General features: G+C 31.5%; 1 protein-coding gene and 1 long non-coding RNA gene across 2 annotated transcripts; one reads left to right on the forward strand and one right to left on the reverse strand.

Annotated features, from left to right (window-relative positions):
• Positions 1–2,241: 2,241 nt before the first annotated feature.
• On the forward strand, positions 2,242–3,998 carry LOC134699773 (uncharacterized). The gene is made up of 3 exons (XR_010103665.1): positions 2,242–2,360; positions 2,662–2,748; positions 3,604–3,998. It is a non-coding gene; the product is annotated as an uncharacterized LOC134699773 (long non-coding RNA).
• A 3,914-nt stretch (positions 3,999–7,912) lies between these two features.
• On the reverse strand, positions 7,913–16,688 carry LOC134699875 (cardioacceleratory peptide receptor-like). Its single transcript, XM_063561279.1, has 4 exons — positions 16,576–16,688; positions 14,633–14,762; positions 9,771–10,096; positions 7,913–8,176 (listed from the first exon to the last, which is right to left on the reverse strand). The coding sequence occupies exons 1-4, from the start codon at positions 16,588–16,590 to the stop codon at positions 7,913–7,915; spliced, it is 735 nt and encodes a 244-aa protein (XP_063417349.1). The 5' UTR covers positions 16,591–16,688.
• Between the last annotated feature and the right edge of the window lie 8,012 nt (positions 16,689–24,700).

The raw sequence follows: 24,700 nt of genomic DNA on the forward strand, positions 1-24,700 counted from the left end.
GTTACTTATCAATATTTTGAATAAAATGAGGACATGCTGGTATCCTAAATTTATGCGAACAAAAATTTGTTGTTATTATATTGCAATATTGCTGTCTATTGTCATGATTGTATTAAACATTGAATCCTGACATAAAAAAATATGGCTGATTTACTATGCAGGTATATAGATTTACAAATTAAAGTGCATATATGGTCAGTTTTGGTGGATGCGGTCATATAATTTTGTTGTACAAGTCAACTGGAGGCATCAAAACTACTGAAATTTTGTTACGTATCAGTATTTTATGTAAAAAGAGGACATGCTGGCACCCTTAATTTAGGCGAACAAAAATTTGTTGTTATTATATTGCAATATTGCTGTCCATTGTCATGATTGTATTATACATTGAATCCTGACATAAAAAATATGGCTGATTTACTATGCGGGTATAAAGATTTACAAATTAAAGTGCATATATGGTCAGTTTTGGTGGATGAGGTCATATAATGTTGTTGTACAAGTCAACTGGAGGCATCAAAACTACTGAAATTTTGTTACGTATCAGTATTTTATGTAAAAAGAGGACATGCTGGCACCCTTAATTTAGGTGAACAAAAATTTGTTGTTATTATATTGCAACATTGCTGTCCATTGTCATGATTGTATTATACATTGAATCCTGACATTAAAAATAAGGCTGATTTACTATGCTGGTACATAGATTTACAATTTAAAGTTCACATATGGTTAGTTTTGGTAATGCGGTCAAATAATTTTGTTGTACAAGTCAGCTGGAGGTATCAAAACTACTGAAATTTTGTTACGTATCAATATTTTGAATAATATGAGGACATGCTGGTATCCTAAATTTATGCGAACCAAAATTTTTTGTTATTATATTGCAATTTTGCTGTCCATTGTCATGATTGTATTTTACATTGAATCCTGACATAACAAATATGGCTGATTTACTATGCGGGTATATAGATTTACAAATTAAAGTGCATATATGGTCAGTTTTGGTGGATGCGGTCAAATAATTTTGTTGTACAAGTCAACTGGAGGCATCAAAACTACTGAAATTTTGTTACGTATCAGTATTTTGAGTAAAAAGAGGACATGCTGGCACCCTTAATTTAGGCGAACAAAAATGTGTAGTCATTATTTAAATGAATTTAACTATTGCTGATTGTGGCTGCATAATTCTAGGATGTATAACTAACAAGGACTAACAAGGACGTATACTCCTAACATCAAATATACTTCTTTGCAAAAATATACATAATATCATTGAATTTGATCTCGGAATATATTTATATTCAGTGGCTGTTATCATTGTAACCGAGATCGTTTTTATAATAGATTGTCAGATCACAGATACATTTGTGTTACGTTCTGTGCGTACTTATTTTCAAGTATTTGTATTTAATCCTGTTCATAGAACGGAAGTATTAATTTTCAAATTACTTTATTTTCGATGTTTATACTACGAAACAAAGATATTATTTTTTTTTAAATCAACGAAGAGCGGACCTGGTTACAAGTTAACTTAGTGTTGAGCAGACCAGTCAAAAGTTAACTTGGGAACAGGTCTGGTTTTGATCGGATTTGTCCAAGCAGAAGTTAACTTTGTGGCAGGACCGGTTTCCAAGTTAACTTATGTTAACTTTATGACAGGACTGGTTCCGAAGTTAACTTATGTTAACTTATGACAGGACTGGTTCAAAGTTAACTTATATCAATAGTGGACCTGTATTTAAGTTAACTTTTTGGCAGACATAAAAACAGTCCTAGGACCAAGTCTGCTTTTCAAGTTAACTAGATTTTGGTCCTAAGACTGGTCAGAGCAGTCCTATATTCGGTCACAGGTTAACTTTGACCAGTCCAAATGACTGGTTATCAAGTTAACTTGCTGTACAGGTTAGGAGTGCACCCATCTGTAGCAATGCTTTTAATGCAAACATGGCGATTAGTTGTAACTTAATAACAAAGTTTTTTGAATTTCACATGGTATTCATAGGCGAAAAGTCCGATTCATACAAATGATGAAGCATTATGATTGAAATGTATATTGTCCTTTTGATCCAATAAAAGTTTTTTTTGTTCAATAACGCTGAAAACAAGTTGTGTCGAAATGTTATTAAACGTATCTTTTTATAGTTATCATACACATGAAGTGTTTAACAAATAGTTATACTCATTATTTTTCTATAACTATTTTTGATATATCTTTTTTATATAGGGATTTGTATATTTCGATTTATGCACCATTATCATTATACCAGTCATTGTAATAAGTATTTGTTACATACTTATTATCGTCAAAATACGGAGAAGAGAGACATTTGGAATTATCAAAGTAAAACACAACCGAACAGGTAAAAACAATAATTATATTCTTGGTATATGAAAAATGAAATCCTAATTTTTTGTGGTATTACAATTTTCGAAGTTCAGCAAACAAATATTATCAAAATTCTAGAAAAACACATTTTTTGTCACCTGGTCTGAAAACAACAAAACCCCAATTTGATATATTTAGAATAATTGTTTATCGAGGAGTTTGAACTATGTTTAAATGGGGAGATTCAAGTAGAATCAAGTTCCGTCCATGAACGCGTTATATTGAAAAATTATGTTGTTGTTATAATCAATATGTAAGATTATATTTGATTATAGGAGTAGATGTCAACAGAAGTATTCAGATAACAACTATTTCAAAGGCAAAGATCAAAACCATAAAATTACTGCTGGTAGTTGTTTTTGGTGAGATTCAACCTTTCTTAATGTTTATTGTATGCATCTTGTTGTTTCGATCCTTTAAAAAATATGGTCTTTACCATGTTTGACACTTCTTTTGATAAATGTTTTGTTATTCATTTCGACTTCCTTTTTATATGGCGTTTAACCCTTAAAATCGAACACACTAATCTGACGATTGTTGTGTAGTCGACATAATTGACTAATTCTGCAGTTGCGAAGCCAATATTGCCGTACACCAGTTGTGTAGTATTTAAGATTCACTGCAGATGACCAGACAAGTAAGATGTGCCACAGATATTGGAACAATTGAGATGTGCCATAGGTACTGAGACAAAATGAATATAAATATCAGGATTTAATCTTTTAGTTATGCTTGACGCGCGTTTCGTCTGAAATAGCTCATCAGTGACGCTCGAATCCAAAAAAGTGAAAGGTCAAATACAAAACAAAGTTGAAGAGCATTGAGGACCAAAACTCATAAAACTTTTGGAAAACACAGCTAAAGTTATATATTCCTGAGGTAAAAAAGCATAAGTATTTTAAAATTTAAAAAGTTTTGTAAACTGTTAATTTGTAAAAATCACCATAACAATGATAACCCATGTCAGCACAAAAGTTTGGGCTATTGGGCTGGTTATAACCTCGTGTTTTGTCTCAATCAAGTTGTACAGCGGTGATGAAAGGTGAGATTTACGGAAGAAATTAAGCCAATAATGACTTACCACAGTTGTTAACATAATTAAGATGTATTACAGTTGTAAAAATAGTTGTTTTATTCAATTTTGTTAATATTACACAGTACTTAGCTTAGCTTCAATCTAAAAAAAATAATAGTGTTCTATTGTTCTTTTTTTTCAGTATATATAATTTGTTGGGCACCAATAACGATTAATTCGTTTTTGCTCAATCTTAAATATATTGAAAGCGGAACGTGGAGTATAGTACTTTATGTCCTTGCTCCAATCAACAGCCTTGCTAATCCATTGGTATTTTTGATTTTTAATCAAAAGATGTTCCGAAGGAAGAGCAGATGATATGTAAGAGGAGATAACAGTAAGGAATATCTTATGTAGTGACCAATATACATGGAATCAGCTTAATGCATACATGATAAAGACTTACTAGAAAAAGAAAAAAATATGTATATATCAAGTAGCACTTTGGAGGAGTCATTATAGAAAATTCAATACAAGAACATATGGAATAGCACGATATGAGCATATATTATAGAAGAATGTAAACAATATTTAATGAATTAGCACGAAATGGCCAGCAATAAAACATGATCATTTGCATATTTACCTTCTTAATTTTATTGTGACTTGAATAGCGAGTTGTCTCATTTGCATTCATACCACATCCACATCTCTATATATCTATATACGAAAAACAAAGTGTTGTGTGTGTGCGTTCTGTTGGTTTTTGTCTATGATATTTAGGAAAAAAATGTTTTTAGATATGGTAAATCTATAAAGTTAGATATTTATCAGTTTAAGTAATAGATTTAATTTTAATAAGTATAAAAAAAGTATAATATGATTGCCAATGATTTTACTCACTTTAATTGACCAAGCGACATACAAATTAACAACAATAGGTCATCGTTCGCCCTCAGCAAGTCCATATCGCATAGGTGTTTATAAGCCTCAAAATGAAAATGTAAACAATTTAAACGACATAACTAAGTAATGTATGAACAAAATAAAGAACGAAACACAAAAATTAAATATAAATTTGCATATTCATTGACTTTGAATTCAGGATGGCAGCCACAATTTATCGTTACTTGTTTACCCATACGCTACTTACATATGAAATTCAAAGACGTCACAGTAGATGAGATAAGTATCACTTTCATTTCATTTGTATTAAAATAACTTTGTTTTCTTAAAACAAAAAGAATATTGTAACGTACAAGTTGACAGAACCAACTATACTTGTTAGTCATGTAGATACAGGAAGCTGTGGTATGCGATAACTTTCCATCCAAATAACAATTCTTAAAAAAGGCATTCCGGGTTTCCTTATGATCAACTTTCATGTTTCTTGTTTTGGTTTTGTCAAGTGCTGTCTAATAGAAATACACACCAACAGCAGCAACACAAGCAAAATAGTCATTGTTGCAACACATGCCCTGTATTTAATTAAGATGCTCCAAATCTGGCTTATACTTAAAGAACAAAATACTTAAACACGGCTTTCACAGTAAAATACATTTTAACTTGCTACATTCAATAAAGAGTGATACCCATTAAATCATTAATATATGATAAAGATATAGTATTGGTCTAACCACATCATATATAAAAAATACACTGACAACTCTGGCTAAAAAATAGGAGAATAAAATACAAACAACAGTACACAAAATGCAATACTTAAAACTAAAGACTGATCAACACGAGCCACTCGAAAACAACTGGGGTTTATTACCGATGTGTTAATCGTTTTACTTCCCAAAGCATTTAACATCTTTTCTGGTGAATTTAATTGACACAATGTTGCTACTTTAATATCTCCATATAATGGACATACTATAGTTGTTAATCTTATTCGACACCAAACGTAGACAATTGCAAAAGCATTAAAATCGAAAATAATAATGCCAAAAAATCTCACCAGGAAGACGTTAGAAAAGGGGATGACATTTTACCTAGATCACATTTTCGTATTCCTATAAAGGATTTTACCGACATACCTGAGTACGGTGTAAAGGGGGTTTGCATACTTGATTATCAACACATGTATTTGTAAATAGTCATTTTACAATGTTTTAATAGTCATTTTACAATGTTTTAATAGTCATTTAACACAAAGGTTCACAAGTCGATATTTTACTTCAATTGTTTAATATTCGCAATTAGCATATTTGCAATAAAAAAGCTATAAATAACGGTGAAACCAAGATTTCCCTATAGACTGAAACAAATCAAGCATGCACAAATCATGCATCTGTTCATAATCAGTGTTCATCTAGCTGCACAATGTTACTCTCTGAGTTTCTGCATCAAAAGTAGTTCTGCTTAAACCCTTTTTCTTTTTATGCCGAAACATTTTCTGGTTGAAAATCAAAAATATCAGTGGATTTACCAGGCTGTTTAACGGGGCAAGCATATACAGTACAATAAACCACAGCCCGTATTGCGCTAGATTATAATGTAGCATAATAGCTGCGAAGGTAATTGGGAACCAACAAATAATATACGCTGAAAAGAAAGAAAACTTGCTAAGACTTGTTTTTTTTTATTCAAAACAAAACATTATTCGGATAAGAAAGCGCTAATGCGTTTTGGTACAAGTATGATTCCATCGGACTAAGTTAATCGCATTGGCTAAGAAAAAAACTATTGAACACATTATATATCTGTTTATCAAATATTTTCAATTGAGTCAAGTCATTTTTTTTGTTATGTTACAATACTGTCTCAGATTAATTTTACATCTGATATAGTTTTTAAATCGGCTGAACTTGTAAGGAACTATCCTTATTCTGATGCTTTTTTCCGTGGTTGTCGTTTGATTGTGTGGTTTATACGTGTTTTTTTGTTTCTCGTTATATTCGTAGATTAGACTGTTGTTTCGCTGTTTGAATGTTTGACAATTGCTAGTTTGTGGGCCCTTTATAGTTTGTAATTCGGTTGCAGCCAATGCTTTGTGTTTGAGGCCGTTCTTTGTCCTACAATTGTTAACTTGTTCTGCATAATGATTTGTATGGAAGGATTTCTAAATGGTACTCAAACAATATTTTATTATTTCCATCAAAACAAAAAAGTAAATAACTGCACAAACATTCGTACCTATAAAGACAACACATACTAGTTTGATAGTTCTGAACTTGGCCTTTCTTGTAGCTTGATGTTTAATATCTATATCGCAATCATCATCTGTAATAAGACAAAATAAAACAACAGAAAAGTTAAAAAGTAACATTACTAACTGTACGAATAAAAACATGAGCTGTATACACAACCAAACGCTCTTTATGAGTTAAATAACCTAATAAAAGTAATACAACTTTCAATATCGTTGCGAAATGTTATTCAATCTTTAATGATGTTTGTGTCATTGAAGCATGCATACATTTGTTTTTTTTTCGAATATTGTAAAACACACATACTCACAGTTTTTAAATATTTTTTTTTATAATTAATTCTGCTGATTAATTAATAAATGCATACATGATTATGGTTCAATGTTTCTAAAATAAATTGAATTGAGGTATATTTTTTTTTTTTTAATATGGTTGATGGTTACATATCACCTATCGTACGTACTCGTCCATGTTTGTCACAGTTAGATGGGTTTGAATGGCAAAACGTCTTATGAGGCGTTACACAACTCGTATCCTCGAAATATATATACACTTGATTTCGTGGATACGGATTTTTTCCGAGTCATTTAAATGTAATTTCAAAATTTTTTGAAGGTTTCATTCTTATTTTTGTTATTTTTACTCAAGTATATGCGACATCGTATATGTCGGATGCCAAAGTTGCATATACTAGTAATCCATGTGCTTTTAGGATAAAACTCCTTTTTCAGTTTACATATTCCTTTAGAAAAAAAAAAACTGGTTATATTATTTTATAATACAAACTGAACAAATATATTAGAGTTCTAAAAGATATGCTGTATGATTGCGAAATAGGTGGACGTAGTAATTGTAGGCAGCAGTACGACCTTCAATATTGAGTAAACACATACTATTTAATTACGAAATAATTCATAAGGGCTTGAACATGTCGTAATTTTACCACGGGTTGGACTTGGTATGACAAATATTTTACCCTGAGTTATTCTTATAGGACAACACACAGCAACTGTTTTTGATCTAATCGCTCTCGGTGAAGGTGTTATTTGCCGTTCCCATGATAAAAAGCAATATCAAATTGACGTAAACGAACGGAGCAAACTGAATAACTGACATGCTTAAACTATTTATAATAAAATATTCAGATAGGTTTGGTGTAATCTAAATACAAATTTTACTTATGTGTCTGATAAATATACAAGCATGGCGTATATAACACACTTGAGCATCGTGTGTGTGTGTTTGCTTGTGTATAATGTTTTTCAGTTCCAAAATCGTGTACTTTCTCCTATAAGTCTTATATTCTGACGACATAGGAATATGACGCTGGATAGCTCATTCATAAAACGGCATATGTCAAGGGAGTACGTTCGGAACAGCCAAAACAATATATTCCTTGCTTACCACTGGTGTGTACTCAAAGTGTTTGAAGGACTTAATGTTAGAATCGTTTATATAATTACCACTGTTGTAAAATATTTTACCTGAATCTTTGCTTTTATTTAGAATAAATTCACCACTCCTGCGACCATATATTTTGATGATGATAATAATGTAACACGCACTTATTATTAACAGTGGTATTACGATAATAGTACAGAGATCTAAGTACAACATAACCTACAATCAATAAAAAATAATATGTAACTGATTAACTACGCACACATGACATACTGTCTTAAGTTTGACATATCAATTTCACAGCAAGGTTTTATTTCATATTTGCAAACAAATACCCCTGCAATTTAAATGTAAAATATATAGGGAAAAATAATATATGTATAGCTATACAGTGAACCTCAGGAATAGATTACCTTAAACAAGTTTAACGGAGTTTGGCAAAAAATTGAAGTATTTTGATTCTCAATGCTCTTCAACTTTATTTGGCCTTTTAACGTTGTAAGATTCGAGAGTCACTGATGAGTCTTTTTGAAGAAGAAATGCGCGTTTGCGTAGATACATAATGTAATGTTGGTGTCAGTGATGAGTTTATTCATAAGACACAGAATCAGAGTTCGAATGGCATCTGGTAATATTAATTAACGACTTCTAAATATGATATACACAAACAAAAAGATAAATTGCCTTTTCTTTATCAAATACGATACACTTATTTGATTGCTTCTACAATATGCAAGCAAACACTTTTTCTTTCCAAATCAATCAAAGACTCCTAATTTTATTATATTATGCAAATATACCCATTGGTTTTGATAAATATATATTTAAATTTTGGCATTTGTATTTCTTTTTAAGATGGTTTGTTGCGCAAATGAAATATTTTTGAAGCAAACGAAATGCCAATTGACACATAACCAAAACACCGGTAGTAGCATTAAATACTCTTTATCGCTATTTTGTGGATATTTCCTTTGACCTTTTTTTGTGATAATTTTCATATCATGCTTCTAGCTTGAGATAGAAAATTATCGCTAGAAACTAAGGAGCCACGTGACCGTTGCTAGTGAAATTGACATGAAATTGACAACTTCGTCATAGGTAAAATAGCGATAAACAGATTATCATTGGTCATCTCAACTCGATTGCATTTCTCGAGCCGGTCACGGCGAAAGCAAGAAAATCAATCTCGTTGAGATAACCAACGATAATCTATAAATATCACATGTAATTGTGTTTGTTTTTAACAGATTGCCATTTTTTTAAGTAGCACCATATCTTACATCATTGAACATTGTAGACTAGAGTATCCTGCTCTGATAACTGGTGACCAAGCTTTTAAAATGTGTTTTACATTGCAAATTTTCTTTTCTGTCTCTACTTAATATATCTATAATATTTGAAATAATGAATTTTATCGCTATTTTGTGCATTTGTTCTTTGATCTTTTTGTTGTGATAATTTTCATATCATGCTTCTTGCTTGAGATGAAAAAAATATTACTAGAAACTAAGGAGGCCACGTGGCGTAGCTAACGAAATTGACATTGAAATTGACAACGTTGTCATAGGTAAAATAGCGATAAACAGATTATCATTGGTCATCTCAACTCGATTGATTTTCTCACTTTCGCTGTTCCAGCTCAAGCGAGAAAATCAATCTCGTTGAGATAATCAACGATAATCTATAAATATATAATTGCATTTTTTGTATCACTAATGTTCGACAAACAACAATGTTTGTCAATAGTGTTGTATTTCGTTTGCTTTTTATTTTGTTAATTGTAATGTTTTCTCTTTAAAAAAGATCAACTTACTAAGCTTGGAGCCTCATGTGAGCAGTAAACTTCCTTTTCGCTATATGTACCAAACACCCCGTAAGGAATTGCAAGGATACATCCAATCACCCATGAGGACAATGCTAGTCCATATCGATATAGTTTGCCTTTAGATGCGGACGCAAAGGGTTTTAAAATAACATATGCACGGTCAATTGATAACACTACGATTGCATATGTTGACACATAAAATGGAACCATTGAGAAATACACGTAAAGAATATAACACGCGTATGGATTCCATAAGACATCAAACCAATTAAACAGAGTCTCAGGCAGTACAAAAAATAGTCCCACGCAAAGATCTGAAAATAAAAGTATTGGATGAAGTAAAAAAATCAAATGTATTTCTTGACAATTCGACAAACTTTTCTTTTGCGCGCAGAAATAAGTTAAATATACACAAACAATATATACTGGGATAACTCTTGTTTTCGCCAGACGTGCGTATAGTCTATAAAAGTCTCATTATTGACGCTCGAATAAAAAAAATAGGAAAAAGGGGAAATACGTTATTAATTTTGCTCGTTTAGTTATCTTTTAACGTGTATCCAATCTTTTTTTTATAACTTACAGTAGTTGTCTATTGTGTGTGCATGCTTAGAAACAATACCCAAATACCGATATAATTATAATGAATGATTGTAGTTTGGCTTCGTAGGTGATGTACCGGAGTCAGCGATCAAAGGCTGTTTGATATTGCGAAATCATAGAAAAAATATGACATATGTTTTTTTTTTATTTGTGGTAAACATGTTGGCTAGCTTATAACTATACGTTTTGTATATCCTTCCGCATCTTGGCCATGCAAAAATAAATTGTTGAAAAAGAAACAATTCGTATTTTTGATTCATATTTGCAAGACTCAAATTGACTTATTAATCTAACAAAAGTAAAACAAATTGCGTTGGTGTATTAGTTGTTCCTTTGATTGCATTTACAGATGGGTGCACTCCTAACCTGTACAGCAAGTTAACTTGATAACCAGTCATTTGGACTGGTCAAAGTTAACCTGTGACCGAATATAGGACTGCTCTGACCAGTCCTAGGACCAAAATCTAGTTACCTGAAGAGCGAACTTGGTCCTAGGACTGTTTTTATGTCTGCCAAAAAGTTAACTTGGAAACAGGTCCGCTATTGATATAAGTTAACTTCGAACCAGTCCTGTCATAAGTTAACATACGTTAACTTCGGAACCAGTCCTGTCATAAAGTTAACATAAGTTAACTTGAAAACCGGTCCTGCCACAAAGTTAACTTCTGCTTGGACAAATCCGATCAAAACCAGACCTGTTCCCAAGTAAACTTTTGACTGGTCTGCTCAACACTAAGTTAACTTGTAACCAGGACCGCTCTTCGTTGATTTAAAAGAAAATATTTTTAATATCTTTGTTTCGTAGTATAAACATCGAAAATAAAGTAATTTGAAAATTAATACTTCCGTTTTATGAACTGGATTAAATACAAATATTTGAAAATAAGTACGGACAGAACGTAACACAAATTTATCTGTGATCTGACAATTTATCTATTAAAAAACGATCTCGGTTACAATGATAACAGGCACTGAATATATATATATATTCCGAGATCAAATTCAATCATATTATGTATATTTTTGAAAAGAAGTATATTTAATGTTAGGTGTATACGTCCTTGTTAGTTATACATCCTTGAACTATGCAGCCACAATTAGCAATAGTTTAATTCATTTAAATAATGACTACAAATTTTTGTTCGCCAAAATTAAGGGTGCCAGCATGTCCTCTTTTTACTCAAAATACTGATACGTCATAAAATTTCAGTAGTTTTGATGCCTCCAGTTGACTTGTACAACAAAATTATTTGACCGCATCCACCAAAACTGACCATATATGCACTTTAATTTGTAAATCTATATCCCCACATAGTAAATCAGCCATATTTTTTATGTCAGGATTCAATGTGTAATACAATCATGACAATGGACAGCAAAATCGCAATATAATAACAAAAAAAATTGGTTCGAATAACTTTAGGATACCAGCATGTCCTCATTTTATTCAAAATATTGATACGTAACAAAATTTCAGTAGTTTTGATACCTCCAGCTGACTTGTACAACACAATTATTTTACCGCATTACCAAAACTGACCATTTGTGAACTTTAAATTGTAAATCTATATACCAGCATTATAAATCAGCCTTATTTTTAATGTCAGGATTCAATGTATAATACAATCATGACAATGGACAGCAATATTGCAATATAATAACAACAAATTTTTGTTCGCCTAAATTAAGGGTGCCAGCATGTCCTCTTTTTACTTAAAATACTGATACGTAACAAAAGTTCAGTAGTTTTGATACCTCCAGTTGACTTGTACAATAAAATTATTTGACTGAAACCACCAAAACTGACCATATGTGCACTTTAATTGTAAATCTATATACCTGCATAGTTAACCAAAATCTATGTATAATACAATCATTACAATGGACAGCAATATTGCAATATAATAACAAAAAAAATTGGTTCGAATAACTTTAGGATACCAGCATGTCCTCATTTTATTCAAAATATTGATACGTAACAAAATTTCAGTAGTTTTGATACCTCCAGCTGACTTGTACAACAAAATTATTTGACCGCATTACCAAAACTGACCATATGTGCACACTAATTTGAAAATCTATATACCCGGACAGTAAATCAGTCATTTTTTTTTTATGTCAGGATTTAATGTATAATACAATCATGACAATGGACAGCAATATTGCAATATAATAACAACATTTTTTTGTTGGCATCAATTTAGGATACCAGCATGTCCTCATTTTATTCAAAATATTTATACTTTACAAAATTTCAGTAGTTTTGATACCTCCAGCTGACTTGTACAACAAAATTATTTGATTGCATTACCAAAACTGATCATATGTGAACTTTACATGGTAAATCTATATACCCGCATAGTAAAGCAGCCTTATTTTTATGACAGGATTCAATGTATAATACAATCATGACAATGGACAGCAATATTGCAATATAATAACACAAAAATTTTTGTTCTCATAAATTTAGGATACCAGCATGTCCTCATTTTATTCAAAATATTGATACGTAACAAAATTTCAGTAGTTTTGATACCTCCAGCTGACTTGTACAACAAAATTATTTGACCGCATTACCAAAACTGACCATATGTGCACTTTAATTTATAAATCAATATACACCATGACGTACCCGCATAGTATTAATCAGTCATATTTTTTATGTCAGGACTCAATGTATAATATAATCATGACAATGGACAGCAATATTGCAATTTAATAACAACAAATTTTTGTTCGCATAAATTTAGGATACCAGCGTGTCTTAATTTTATTCAAAATATTGATACGTAACAAAATTTCAGTAGTTTTAATACCTCATGCTGACTTGGAAAACAAAACTATTTGACCAAAACTGATCATATGTGCACTTTTATTTGCAAATCTATATACCCGCATACCATTGTACTTAGCGCCTTAATGTCTTCTCCTGGCGCTCCTGTCCACATTTTAGTAGGACCGTAAATGTACTCGTAATTATCAATAATATTGGAAAACTATTAATGCAAAAAATATTCTGAATAAATTGAGAATGTCAGAATTTCATCTCTTTATTCATAATAACAGTCACATCACATGTAGGAGTTCATGATGGTTTACGTGTAAAACAAAACTATTATGCCACATCATCAAAGTACCAACACTGACATGTATGAATTCATTTGTACTATTTACAATGATTTTATAATAAAAACAAGTATACGAGGTTCTCTTCTTGGAATCTATTATGTCGGTTGATTGATTTTGTTTATAGTTAAACGTCAAGTGGCAACTATTTCATTAAAGTGAGCATTGAGTATAATTTTAGGACGTCCCATATACATATCGGGAATGACAAATATCTCGATAAATCTGACGAATTTGACGAGATTGTTGATAGTTTTACCACACCGTATGCTTACGGACACTGTACAATTTCTGTTAGAATATTCTGCGGGAAATAGAATAGTAAATCCAATGCAAACAAGTTGAATATCAATGAAATATCCATGCAAGTATAAATTTATGCATAAAGTAAAATTTAGGAAGGGACAGGTAAACAACGGGGAACGAAGTAACGTAGACAATGTTGCCGATATCCCGTGATATAAGAATATTGTTCCGATGCGTTGGATTACCTTTCTATACGCCTTCTAATAAAAAAAACTCTGTGTGATCGTATAGCCATTTTTTATTCATATAAGAATACATGTATATCAAATAAAAAAGAGCATTTGTATAATATCTAGTAGAGTCTAGCGAGTAAATAATAAATGATATGAAAAACAATGCGAATGTTGTTAACATATTTTAATGAAACCTCAAGTCTGATATGAACACTCTTATAACGATAATATGTCAGGTCTGGTCAATAGCAGACTTGTCCACAGGTCTGGTCAAAAGCAGACTTGTCCACAGGTCTGGTCAAAAGCAGACTTGTCCACAGGTCTGGTCAAAAGCAGACCTGTCCTCAGGTCTGGTCAGGAGAGACCTGTCCACAGGTCTGGTCTGAGGCAGACCTGTCCTCAGGACTGGTCGAAAGCAGACTTGTCCACAGGTCTGGTCTGGAGCAGACTTGTCGATAGGTCTGCAGCAGTCCTAAAAAAGCAGACCGTAGGTCTGGTCCACCAACGACGAAGTTAACTTGCTTGACTGCTTAAAAATTATCAAGTTAACTTAGAAAGCAGTCAACAAGTTAACTCTAAGTTATCTTTTGTCAAGGTTAGGACCGCACCCATCTGTAGGTATGGATATACTTTAAAGATTACCTGCAATTGCCAAGTTCGCCACAAAAAATTTCATTCTAGATTTTGGTTTTCTCGATACTAATAACACTACCACCTCTATATTTAGAAATATTATTCCAAGGAGAATAATCAAGGAAATCCATTTCAGACCCTATAATATATAATATGTTATGCTTAAATTTAAAAAAAAAAACATTCATTATATAGAAGGCACAGTAATCGAACTTCTCTAGAATCATGTTTCATGTCTATATTATTTTAAACAAACTGTATCACTTAGTAGAGAATATGAATACACCCTTATTAATGAAAACAGAAACGAACGAAAATCTATCAATGATAATATTTTAAAAGTCTGAAGAAGAATTGAATTATGTATAATTGAATTGTAGATTCCAAAATATGTCTAAAGTATATCAGCCCATCATAGGAATAGAATTATTTTTTTGTTTTTCACCAGACGCACATTTCGTCAACAAAAGACTTATCGGTGACGGTTGTAGATCCAGGATCTATATAATACATAGAATTGTAAAAAACAAACGTTACCGGTTAATAAAGCAATAGCTGTTATCGTATCTATGCGGAATCCCCCCCCCAAAAAAAAAGGAAAAAAAACCTTGAACAAAACCAATTTAACAATATACTAGACTTTATAAGTTGATGTATCCTTATCATACAGAATCAATAAAAAGCATGTTGTTCCTTCACGAACTGAAAGGTAAACCACGTAACTGTAACTTCATGTTTGCTCGTTAGTTAATAAATTGAAGAGAAATTTGACCTTTTTTGTTTGGTGTGAAAATGATTTAAACTTGAAGAAATGAATACACTGTATCAAATGTATACTTGATAAATTGTTATCAGTTTATAACATTTGTATAAAGCTATACTTGTGTAATGGAGACATGCAACCTTAATATACGTAGAATGACAAATAAAAGAACATATTATTAGCTTTTATTGGTATGAGATATGTAACTTTTCTCCATCACAACAAGTTTATGAAATTCATTTTAAAGAACTGTTTAAACCGCAATTAACGTAATTTATTTCAAATTTATACATAAATTTGCTGTATAAGAATATCAAAGAAAATACCATATGGTAATGGTGTACTTTACCAATTAAACGAATTAGTGCGTTCGTTGAACAAGTAGTACATATAGCCATTGTTTCTGGTTATGCATACATCAAAACGACTTCTGCCATTGTTGTTTCAATACATATGTCGTAATAACAAACACCAAAACGATATCTGCCATTGTTATTTCAATGCATATGTCATAATAACACACATCAAAATGACTTCCGCCATTGTTGTTTCAATACACATGATACATATGTCATAAAACATACATCAAAACGACTGCTATTGTTGTTTCAGTACATATGTCATAATAACTGAACAAAATGTGTTTTGTTTTATAATTTTATGAAAAATATAAAACGCCCATCTTTGAATTGGTATCTCTATAAGCTTGTTAACAGCATGGTTTGTCACAAATTTTAAAATACACAAAACAATAGCTCATATTTATACCGACAAGACAGCATATTTAAAATTACACAAGACACAAAACACATTTACAATTTGTTCTGCATTTTTTTTCATTGGGATCTTTTCCAATTAAGTTATTTGTGGATTTGCATGGTGGTCAATTCCTCCATCGCAGGAGACCCTAATACCGTGCTTGCACCAAGCTTTGCTTTTTCTTCCCATTCCAACAGACTCTCCAAGTGTTTGTTTTCATAACTTGCTCAGTTATATAAATACATGTATATGTTCAATTAAACATCGACGAACCACTGTCACCGTCGCCTTTTCTTTATTATTTTTCGTTATTTGCTAGAAAATATATGATCTCACCTTGTGGTGAAATAATCTATTATTTGCTAAAGCATAAATAATGTTACCTTGTTAATAAATATGTAATTATCTCCTAAGAAATATATAATCTCACCTTTTCATCTATCATTTCTACGTTGCTCTCAGTAGCGTTATTTAATATTATACTCCTAATAACTGTAATGTTATTTGTAATGGTAGATATAGATTGGTCTATCAAGTAATATACTCAACACAATTGTATATAAATGGTATATGTTTCAATCAGTAAGTATGATTTGAAATTTCTTTTTGATTTGAAGATTGTCAGACAAGACGTTATCTTAACTAATACAAACTACGTGATATGTTGAAGGACTTGCAATTTAACCTGAGGATTTCAAACAACCAAACACGTTCTATTACACATACTCATTATAAAGTATAAACATAAAGTTGTAAATTGGCAACTTATATGTTATATAATTGAATTGTATGATTAGAAGTGAATCTTATATCAAAGGAAAAGATGCTTTGATTTAATCGACATTAAACATATATAATGATTATATTGCAAATGTCGCTTTTAAGAGGTTAATTTTAATAATTATATTTTATTTAAATCAAAAGACTATACAAGTGAGAACGTATACATATTTAAGGCATTACTTTACATTTATTTCAGACGTTACTGCGTATTTACAATAACAATGAGTTGTATTGCGATGGATTCATCAAAAAAGGAGACACCAGATGTAAAAAAAATCATCTTTGGAAGGTTGAATCCTTTTATGATGAAAATGAAATGAATATCCATATTAGAAACGTAGATTTAAAAAAAAACATTAATCTTTCCTTTTTGTAGGGTATTGCAGTGGTATAATTATATATGCATAAGCATATTCAGTTATATTTCTGATGTAAACATGAAAATAATTCACTTATTATAGATACGCTGCTTAAGAAATGGTAAGGGTAAAAATAAATTTTGCCAGAGTACGAAATGGGGTTTCGAAATGATTAGGGTACGAAATGCCTATATTCATTCAGCCTCAAAATGTAATCGTCAAATGAAAATTCATATTTTATTTTTATTGAGATATTTAGTTTCAATATGAGAACAGTTATGCAACTCAATAAAATATGATAACTTATTACGTTTTTTTTTGTGACACAGACTTCATACCGCTTTGAATACAAAATATCTGTTTAAATATCAATGCGTCAATAACTAGAATTATGTTGTCGTGAAAAAGAACATGACTTTCATGGAAATAGATGCTGTAGCTATGTGCATCGATAATTGAGATATGCCATATAAGTGGAGGATATGTATTTTTTTTTAATTTAATTTTGATACATAATGCAAGCACCAAACATATTTCTTTGATTCAAAATCAAAGGATAATTTCCTCAGTGTATCGGATTTGATAAAACATTTCAGTGAAACAATTATTCTAAATGCTTCTACTGGTGAATATCGGAAAACCGAACCATGCTTACACCGTTTATACTTAATCGTTTATTGCATTTATTTCTAAGTGTTCCGGTAAGTTTTCTGAAATCTTAATTTATATACACTCATAAATTAAGATAGTAAAATTGAAAGAGAAAATAAGCAATCTGTCAAAGCGACAACAACCCGACCATAGGACAGACAACAGCCAAAGTTCACTAATGTATCTTCAAGGTAGCGAGAAACTCCCGTTTCATTTTCAATGTTAGATCTTATTATAAACATTAGAATTACAACTGATTCCAAAAGTGTGTATATTAAATATCAGAGGTACCAGGATTATAGTTTCATACGCCAGACCCACCTTTCTTCTACATAGACTCATCAGTTACGCTCAGATCAAAATAGCAATACAGCCAAACTAGTACAACGTTGAAGAGCAATAAGGACCAAAAATTCCAAAAGGTTGTGCCAAGTTTGACTAAGGTAATCTATTTCTGGGATAGGAACATTCTTAGTTTTTCGACAAATTGAAAGTTTTGTAATAGGAAATTCATAATAAAATGACCATATAATGGATACTCATGCTGACTACTGGGCTGGTGATACCCTCTGGAACGGAACTTTCACCAGCAGTGGCAATGACTCAGGGGTGTAAATAGTCATCAAAGGTAGAAGCAGAAGGACTGAAGGACGACTCCGGATGCGGGGGTTCCTTGCTGCATTGAAGACCCATTGGTGGCATTCAGCTGTTGTCTTCTCTATGGTCTCTTTGACATTCCTTATTTCTTTTCTAAATTGTATATAAATTCAAATCATGTTTCGCTATTGATGACTCCTAATACATGTATCATTGTCAAATACGATGTAATGATCCCGATTGGAGAATAAACAAAACAACCAATCATTTGAACTGGAGTATATAATCACTGTGTATAATCAAATTGCAGGAACTTACGTATAGGCCTGTCACCGATAAATTGATAGATTAAGAATGCACATCATTGTTACATTAAATTGTTTCAAAAGTGTTGTTTGTTTTTTTTACTACAGATATGTTTTAAAAAAGTATTTTGCAAGCATTCTGCTTCGTTTGCAACAAACGATAGTATGTTTGTAGTGACACAGACTTCATACTGCTTTGGATACAAAATATCTTTTTAAATACCAATGCATCAATATCTAGAAATATATTATCGTGAAAAAGGTCATAACATTCATGGAAATAGATGCTGTAGCTATGTGCATCGATAATTGAGATATGCCATATAAGTGGAGGCTATGTAATTAAATGTCATTTATCTGTGTCATCTGGTGTCTTGGTTTTTTTTTTACTGGGGAACAACTAATGGAACAATTTCCTAAACGAACAATGGGGCAGTCGTTTTCTGTTTAATAACAAATGCATAATCGATTAAATATAAATACTTTGGAAATTACGTTCAAGTTAAACTTTCGCTTCATTTCATTTACTTTGTATGATAATAATTTGGGTTTGTAACGGCTTTTAATATAACAAAGAAATATATTCAAATAAAGGAAAAAATAGTATACCGCTGATCAAAAACTTTAATTTGATTATTAATGCATTTGATTCTTTTGAGTGTGCATTTGTATGATTTTACCTGGAGTTATATAATCCGTAATTGTTGCATTATATTGACGCATACAGTATAAATAATTTGCACTTAGTGATCAAACTTGATTGGGACAAAAATACAAATGTCAGTTACAAGGTGAAATATCCAGTGGTCAGCATATTGTCTATGAAGTAATGTAGTCAACCTTTCAACAAAAACCTTGATTTTAAATTTTAGTCAATGGTGATTTGCATATGCAGTATCCTAAACGTTGTTAGTAAAGCTAATACAAATCTACAATTAGTATACCATTAAAACGATATTTTAATTAATATTCCAACAGCTTTATAAAGTAGTAACATGTAACATTCAATAACTGTTATTATCAGAAATAGCATGTTTAAAATATTTCAAGTGTAGACAATGCAAGGTATTGTACTCTTTAAAACTGGTACCTTCGAAACATACTTCAAAATCCTAGGCGTCTGCACTTAAAAGGTCGAGAACACTAGATTTGCTGACGTGAGAATACATTTGCATAGTCATTTCCAAAACACAAGACCGATATGGCCTTGAAAAATTGACCAATCGACTCAATGAACTACAATGCATTGTGGGCTACTACGAGTAAACGACTACTTAATACACGCGGAACTCTCATTACTAAAGTTGTTTATACTGCAAGTATATTTAATGTAAAATATATAACTTAATCTTCAATTTGAATTGCATGCTCAGATAAAAATAATATTGTTTATTGGCTTCACGATTCGACTTTCTTTTTGCCTTGCAAAAGTAGTTGAACCGGTTTTGTATATTGTTATGATTTGAACCTGCATTGATTTCACGACATGACAGTGAAATATCCAATGAAGTGACCACTGTCCAGTAAGAAAATCATTTAAGCTCTTTTAAACCTGTATAATGTCATTTCAAAATCAATTCTGCCTAAAAAAACACGAACACTTTCATTGAAACACTTCTTTCTGTACTGAATGTGTAATTGTTTTCATTAGAACCTGAACTAATAGTAAGAACATCATAGTATTCAGCATGCTTAAAATAAGTGTGATGAATTCGGCAGGGGCGGATCCAGCCATTTAAAAAAGGGGGGTCCTTACCCTGGACAAAAGGACGAGCGTTCCAACTACATGTCCCTATCCACATGCACTGATTGTCCGAAGAGGGGGTCCATCCCCCGGAACTCCCGCCCCCTGTATCCGCCACTGAGCGGGCACGGTATATAGCTCTATACATTTTTTTATAGTTTCATCCATCGATAATATTCGTTTGTTGCTAGTTTTATCACAAAATATACCTCGGAGGTTTGTTATCGTTCGGCTGCTGTCCTGTTGACATATGTAAAATATCTCCAATATTAAAAGTTTCTGGATCATAGTCTTTTCTTTTCTTTCTAAAACGTGCTTTGTATATAGATATAAGAAGATGAGGTATGTGTGCTAAATGAGACATATTTCCAGCAAAGACATAATTTAGTAAACTAAGCAGTCATATGTTCAATGCTGAAATGTTTATACTAGTAAGTTTGTCTGATTGGTAATTGTATTTTCTTCGCTGTTGTTTCGTTGCTGTCTGGTGGCAAAATACATGAAATCTCTCTGTCCTCATCAAACATGTAAATGGCTATATATCGGGTAATTCAAACCGTATTTTCTTCGCATAGAAACAACTCTTCGTTGATCTGAGCATGGAAGAAATACATTATATCACGAACTATAAATGAGGATACACAAAATGAAGAACTAAGCGAAATATTGAATCCCGCATTCCACGAAAAAATGTGTTGTATTTCAGTAAATAACACGTGTTCTTGGTTGATTGTAAACACGTAGTAGTCCATCATGCATTGTGACTCATTTAGTGGCTTGGTCAAAAACCTAGGTAAACATAAATTGCGTCACATGGAGATAAACAATTAGATGTGCGAGAACATAAATATGCTAATTTATGCATTTCCATATAAGGTAGTGGTACCGACCTGTTTAAGAACATCGTAATCTTATTCGGACTTTCTATTTAAACTTTACAGTTAAATCAATAGCACCTTCACATATGATAGATTAACAATGTTAAGCGATGATATCCTTTATGAATAAGGAGGAATTAATATGTCTATGGATCGCTGTGAGAACAATGAAATTAATATATTTTTGTATATGAAAAATAAATGTTGAGACGTACAACAGAGCATGATATACAAACATAATTCTGACATCCTACGGCACCAAGTGCTGTTTTAACGTTTTCTTATGTTTTGATGTTCATGGTTATGACTGGTAAAAATAAAATAAGAATATTTTCAAACTCATTTAAAGTGATTATAATCATATGTATAAAATAATGCTTGCCTGCTTTTTCAAAATACCAGTGTTTATATCATTTTGCTAAAAGTATATCACAATTTGAAGACAACGGTGATGTTTTGGTTACATTTCGATAAAGTATACTCATTCAGAGGTTGTTTTAAAGACGTCGAGTCAATATATTGTTGTTGGGCTCATTTTACTACTGTGATATGTCTTTTTTTTGTTTCGTCTTTTTGAAAATTTGTCATGGATTTGTGAATTTATACTCGCATGCATATGTTTTACTGTGTATGTGTCCATTTTGTACTTAGTTTAATCTTTTTCTTTGTACTTAACACCATTATATATAAACTAGTAATGATGAAAAGAGTAGCTGTTAACTTGTTTACCGGACTATTAAGGGAAAACAAGTTAAAAGATTTGAAACATGAATACAGCCAACATTGCAAACCATTGCAAACTTGTTTTTCTTCTTTTTAATGTACGAATTTCAAACGCGCATTTTTACACCAGCAATGAAAACCTTCTTTCCTTGACGGGTAGACTTTATGTACATAAAGTAAGTGGTACAAGAAAAGCAAAATGAGTATGTTAAATTTGATGTATGCCTTTTTGTGATTCTTCGTTACATTTGTTGTTTTTATAGTGATGTTAAGATGATAACACAATAATGACTGATGTACCCCTATTTTTGACATTTTTACTCTTTGAGTATGTTTGTTTTGTTCATACATCGTTGACAATGTAATGGAATTTGATGCGACTGTCATACAAGTGAGAGGTTTAGCTAGCTATAAAACCAGGTTCAATCCACCATTTTCTACATTAGAAAATGTCTGTACCAAGTCAGAAATATGACAGTTGTTATCCATTCGTTTGATGTGTTTGGACTTTTGATTTTGCCTTTTGATTTTGGATTTTCCTTTTGAATTTTCCTCGGAGTTCGGTATTTTTGTGTTTTTACTTTTTAAAGCACTGGTCAATATTCTGTTTTCATGATACATTGTGTAAGCAAAGTGTTGCTCTAAAGGGTACAAAATAGTATGTAATGCCTATATTGTACTTGTTTTTGTTTAATATATCTTTTAAAGATCATGTATACACATTAAATTTTTTTTTTTTAGGTAAACATTATTATCCTTTTTTATTACTGGTGCGTTCTTTAACCTTTTGCAACTTAAAACATTAAATGGAGGTTTATACGTGTCAAACGGCGTATGCATTATCATTATTTATATGAAGAAAAATAGGCACTTGAAAATATTACTTCTTTGTATCCATAATTCACATCAATAACTGTTTAAAAGGTATTTGATATAGCAACTATGTGAATTCGTCATAAAGATAATACCGAAATCTTATTTTGAACGCAAACTTTGTATATAAGTATAGACCCTTTACATATGTACAGTCTGAATGGATGCAAGTTTACAGTCAGCTCCCTCAAACAACCGATATAAAGTAATTGCTATGGAATATTATGTCAACGTTTTGCATCATCCAACTGTAAGGTTTTCTATATGTATGTATCATATCTATTTGAATTCGTTATGTGCATTATAGCGGTAACGTATTTTAAACGTAAATTAATAAATATAAGTCGTGACTTGGATACAAGTGAGTACCAGTATTCAGAGGTGTCTTGTCAATTATACTTAATGAATACACTTTTACAGTCAGCGTTTACAAAAATACGAGAGACATTGTGTGCTGTTTAATAGTATTAGCACGTTTATACATCAACCGATGTGTACTTATATCCTTTCACTAACCTCTGGTGCTTTAAGATGTGATTTATTTCATTTACTTATTAGGTCTTTCCACCTTTCCGTGGAAAGACCTATTGAATGTGTTCTGATTATTAGGTCTTTCCACTTTTCCGTGGAAAGACCTATTGAATTTGTTCTGATTATTATTTTTTTTTTTTCTTCCGCCTAAATTTTTTTCTTGCGTAGTATTGATGTTTCAAAAGATGTCGCTCAGATATTTGGAATATGATGTCGTATAGTTTATACGCTTTAAAAATTTACAACTGCGTAACAAAAAACTTTACGTTGTAAGAGTTATCTCCCCAAACACTGTTTTCCTTGTGGCCACTACTCCTTCGCAACCGTAAAAGATTACGACAAATTTATTTTACCAAATTGCTCGTTACATCTTCAGGATTAGGATATTACTTTGAACCGAAGCTCTCCGGAGACTCCATATGAGAGGTATTTCCCCTTATGCATTTGATATAAGTGATATGCGTTTCTTACTGGTAAACCATCAGTGATATAGGCCTAGGGTCTTTAGATTTGAGGTCCTTGGTCCAAAAAAATGAAAATAAGGTCAAGGTCAAAGGTCAAGGTCATATTCTAAATTTTGATTTTGGCTTATTTTCTCTTATTTTCAACAACCATGAAACATATTGACAAATTCTTTTTACTAAATTGTAAGTTGCGACATGTTGTTACTTATAAATTTTGGTTGGAAGGGTGCGTAAACAATAAATGAGAGTTTTTGCTCATCTTATGTTTTAAATCATGCCTATAGTGATATAACTCATTAATCATACATATTACAGTCCTAGGGTCTTTTTATTTGAGGTCCTTGGTTGATGACCTTGAAATTGAGGTCAAGGTCAAAGGTTAATAGGACGTTCTAGATTTTGATCTTTGCTTTAAATTCATATTTATACATTATAAAGTCATAGGAACTGACATTTTAGATTGATTTTTATTATTTTGATAATTAAATAGATCTTTCCTTGTGGACATACCTTCAATTGTTCTTTGAACAATTGGTTTCTAATTATCATTATTATTATTATTATTAGGTCTTTCCACTTTTCCGTGGAAAGACCTATTGAATTTGTTCTGATTATTATTTTTTTTTTTTTTCTTCCGCCTTAATTTT

This window comes from Mytilus trossulus, unplaced genomic scaffold, assembly GCF_036588685.1.
Source record: "Mytilus trossulus isolate FHL-02 unplaced genomic scaffold, PNRI_Mtr1.1.1.hap1 h1tg000085l___fragment_1__unscaffolded, whole genome shotgun sequence".
NCBI classification, from domain to species: domain Eukaryota; kingdom Metazoa; phylum Mollusca; class Bivalvia; order Mytilida; family Mytilidae; genus Mytilus; species Mytilus trossulus.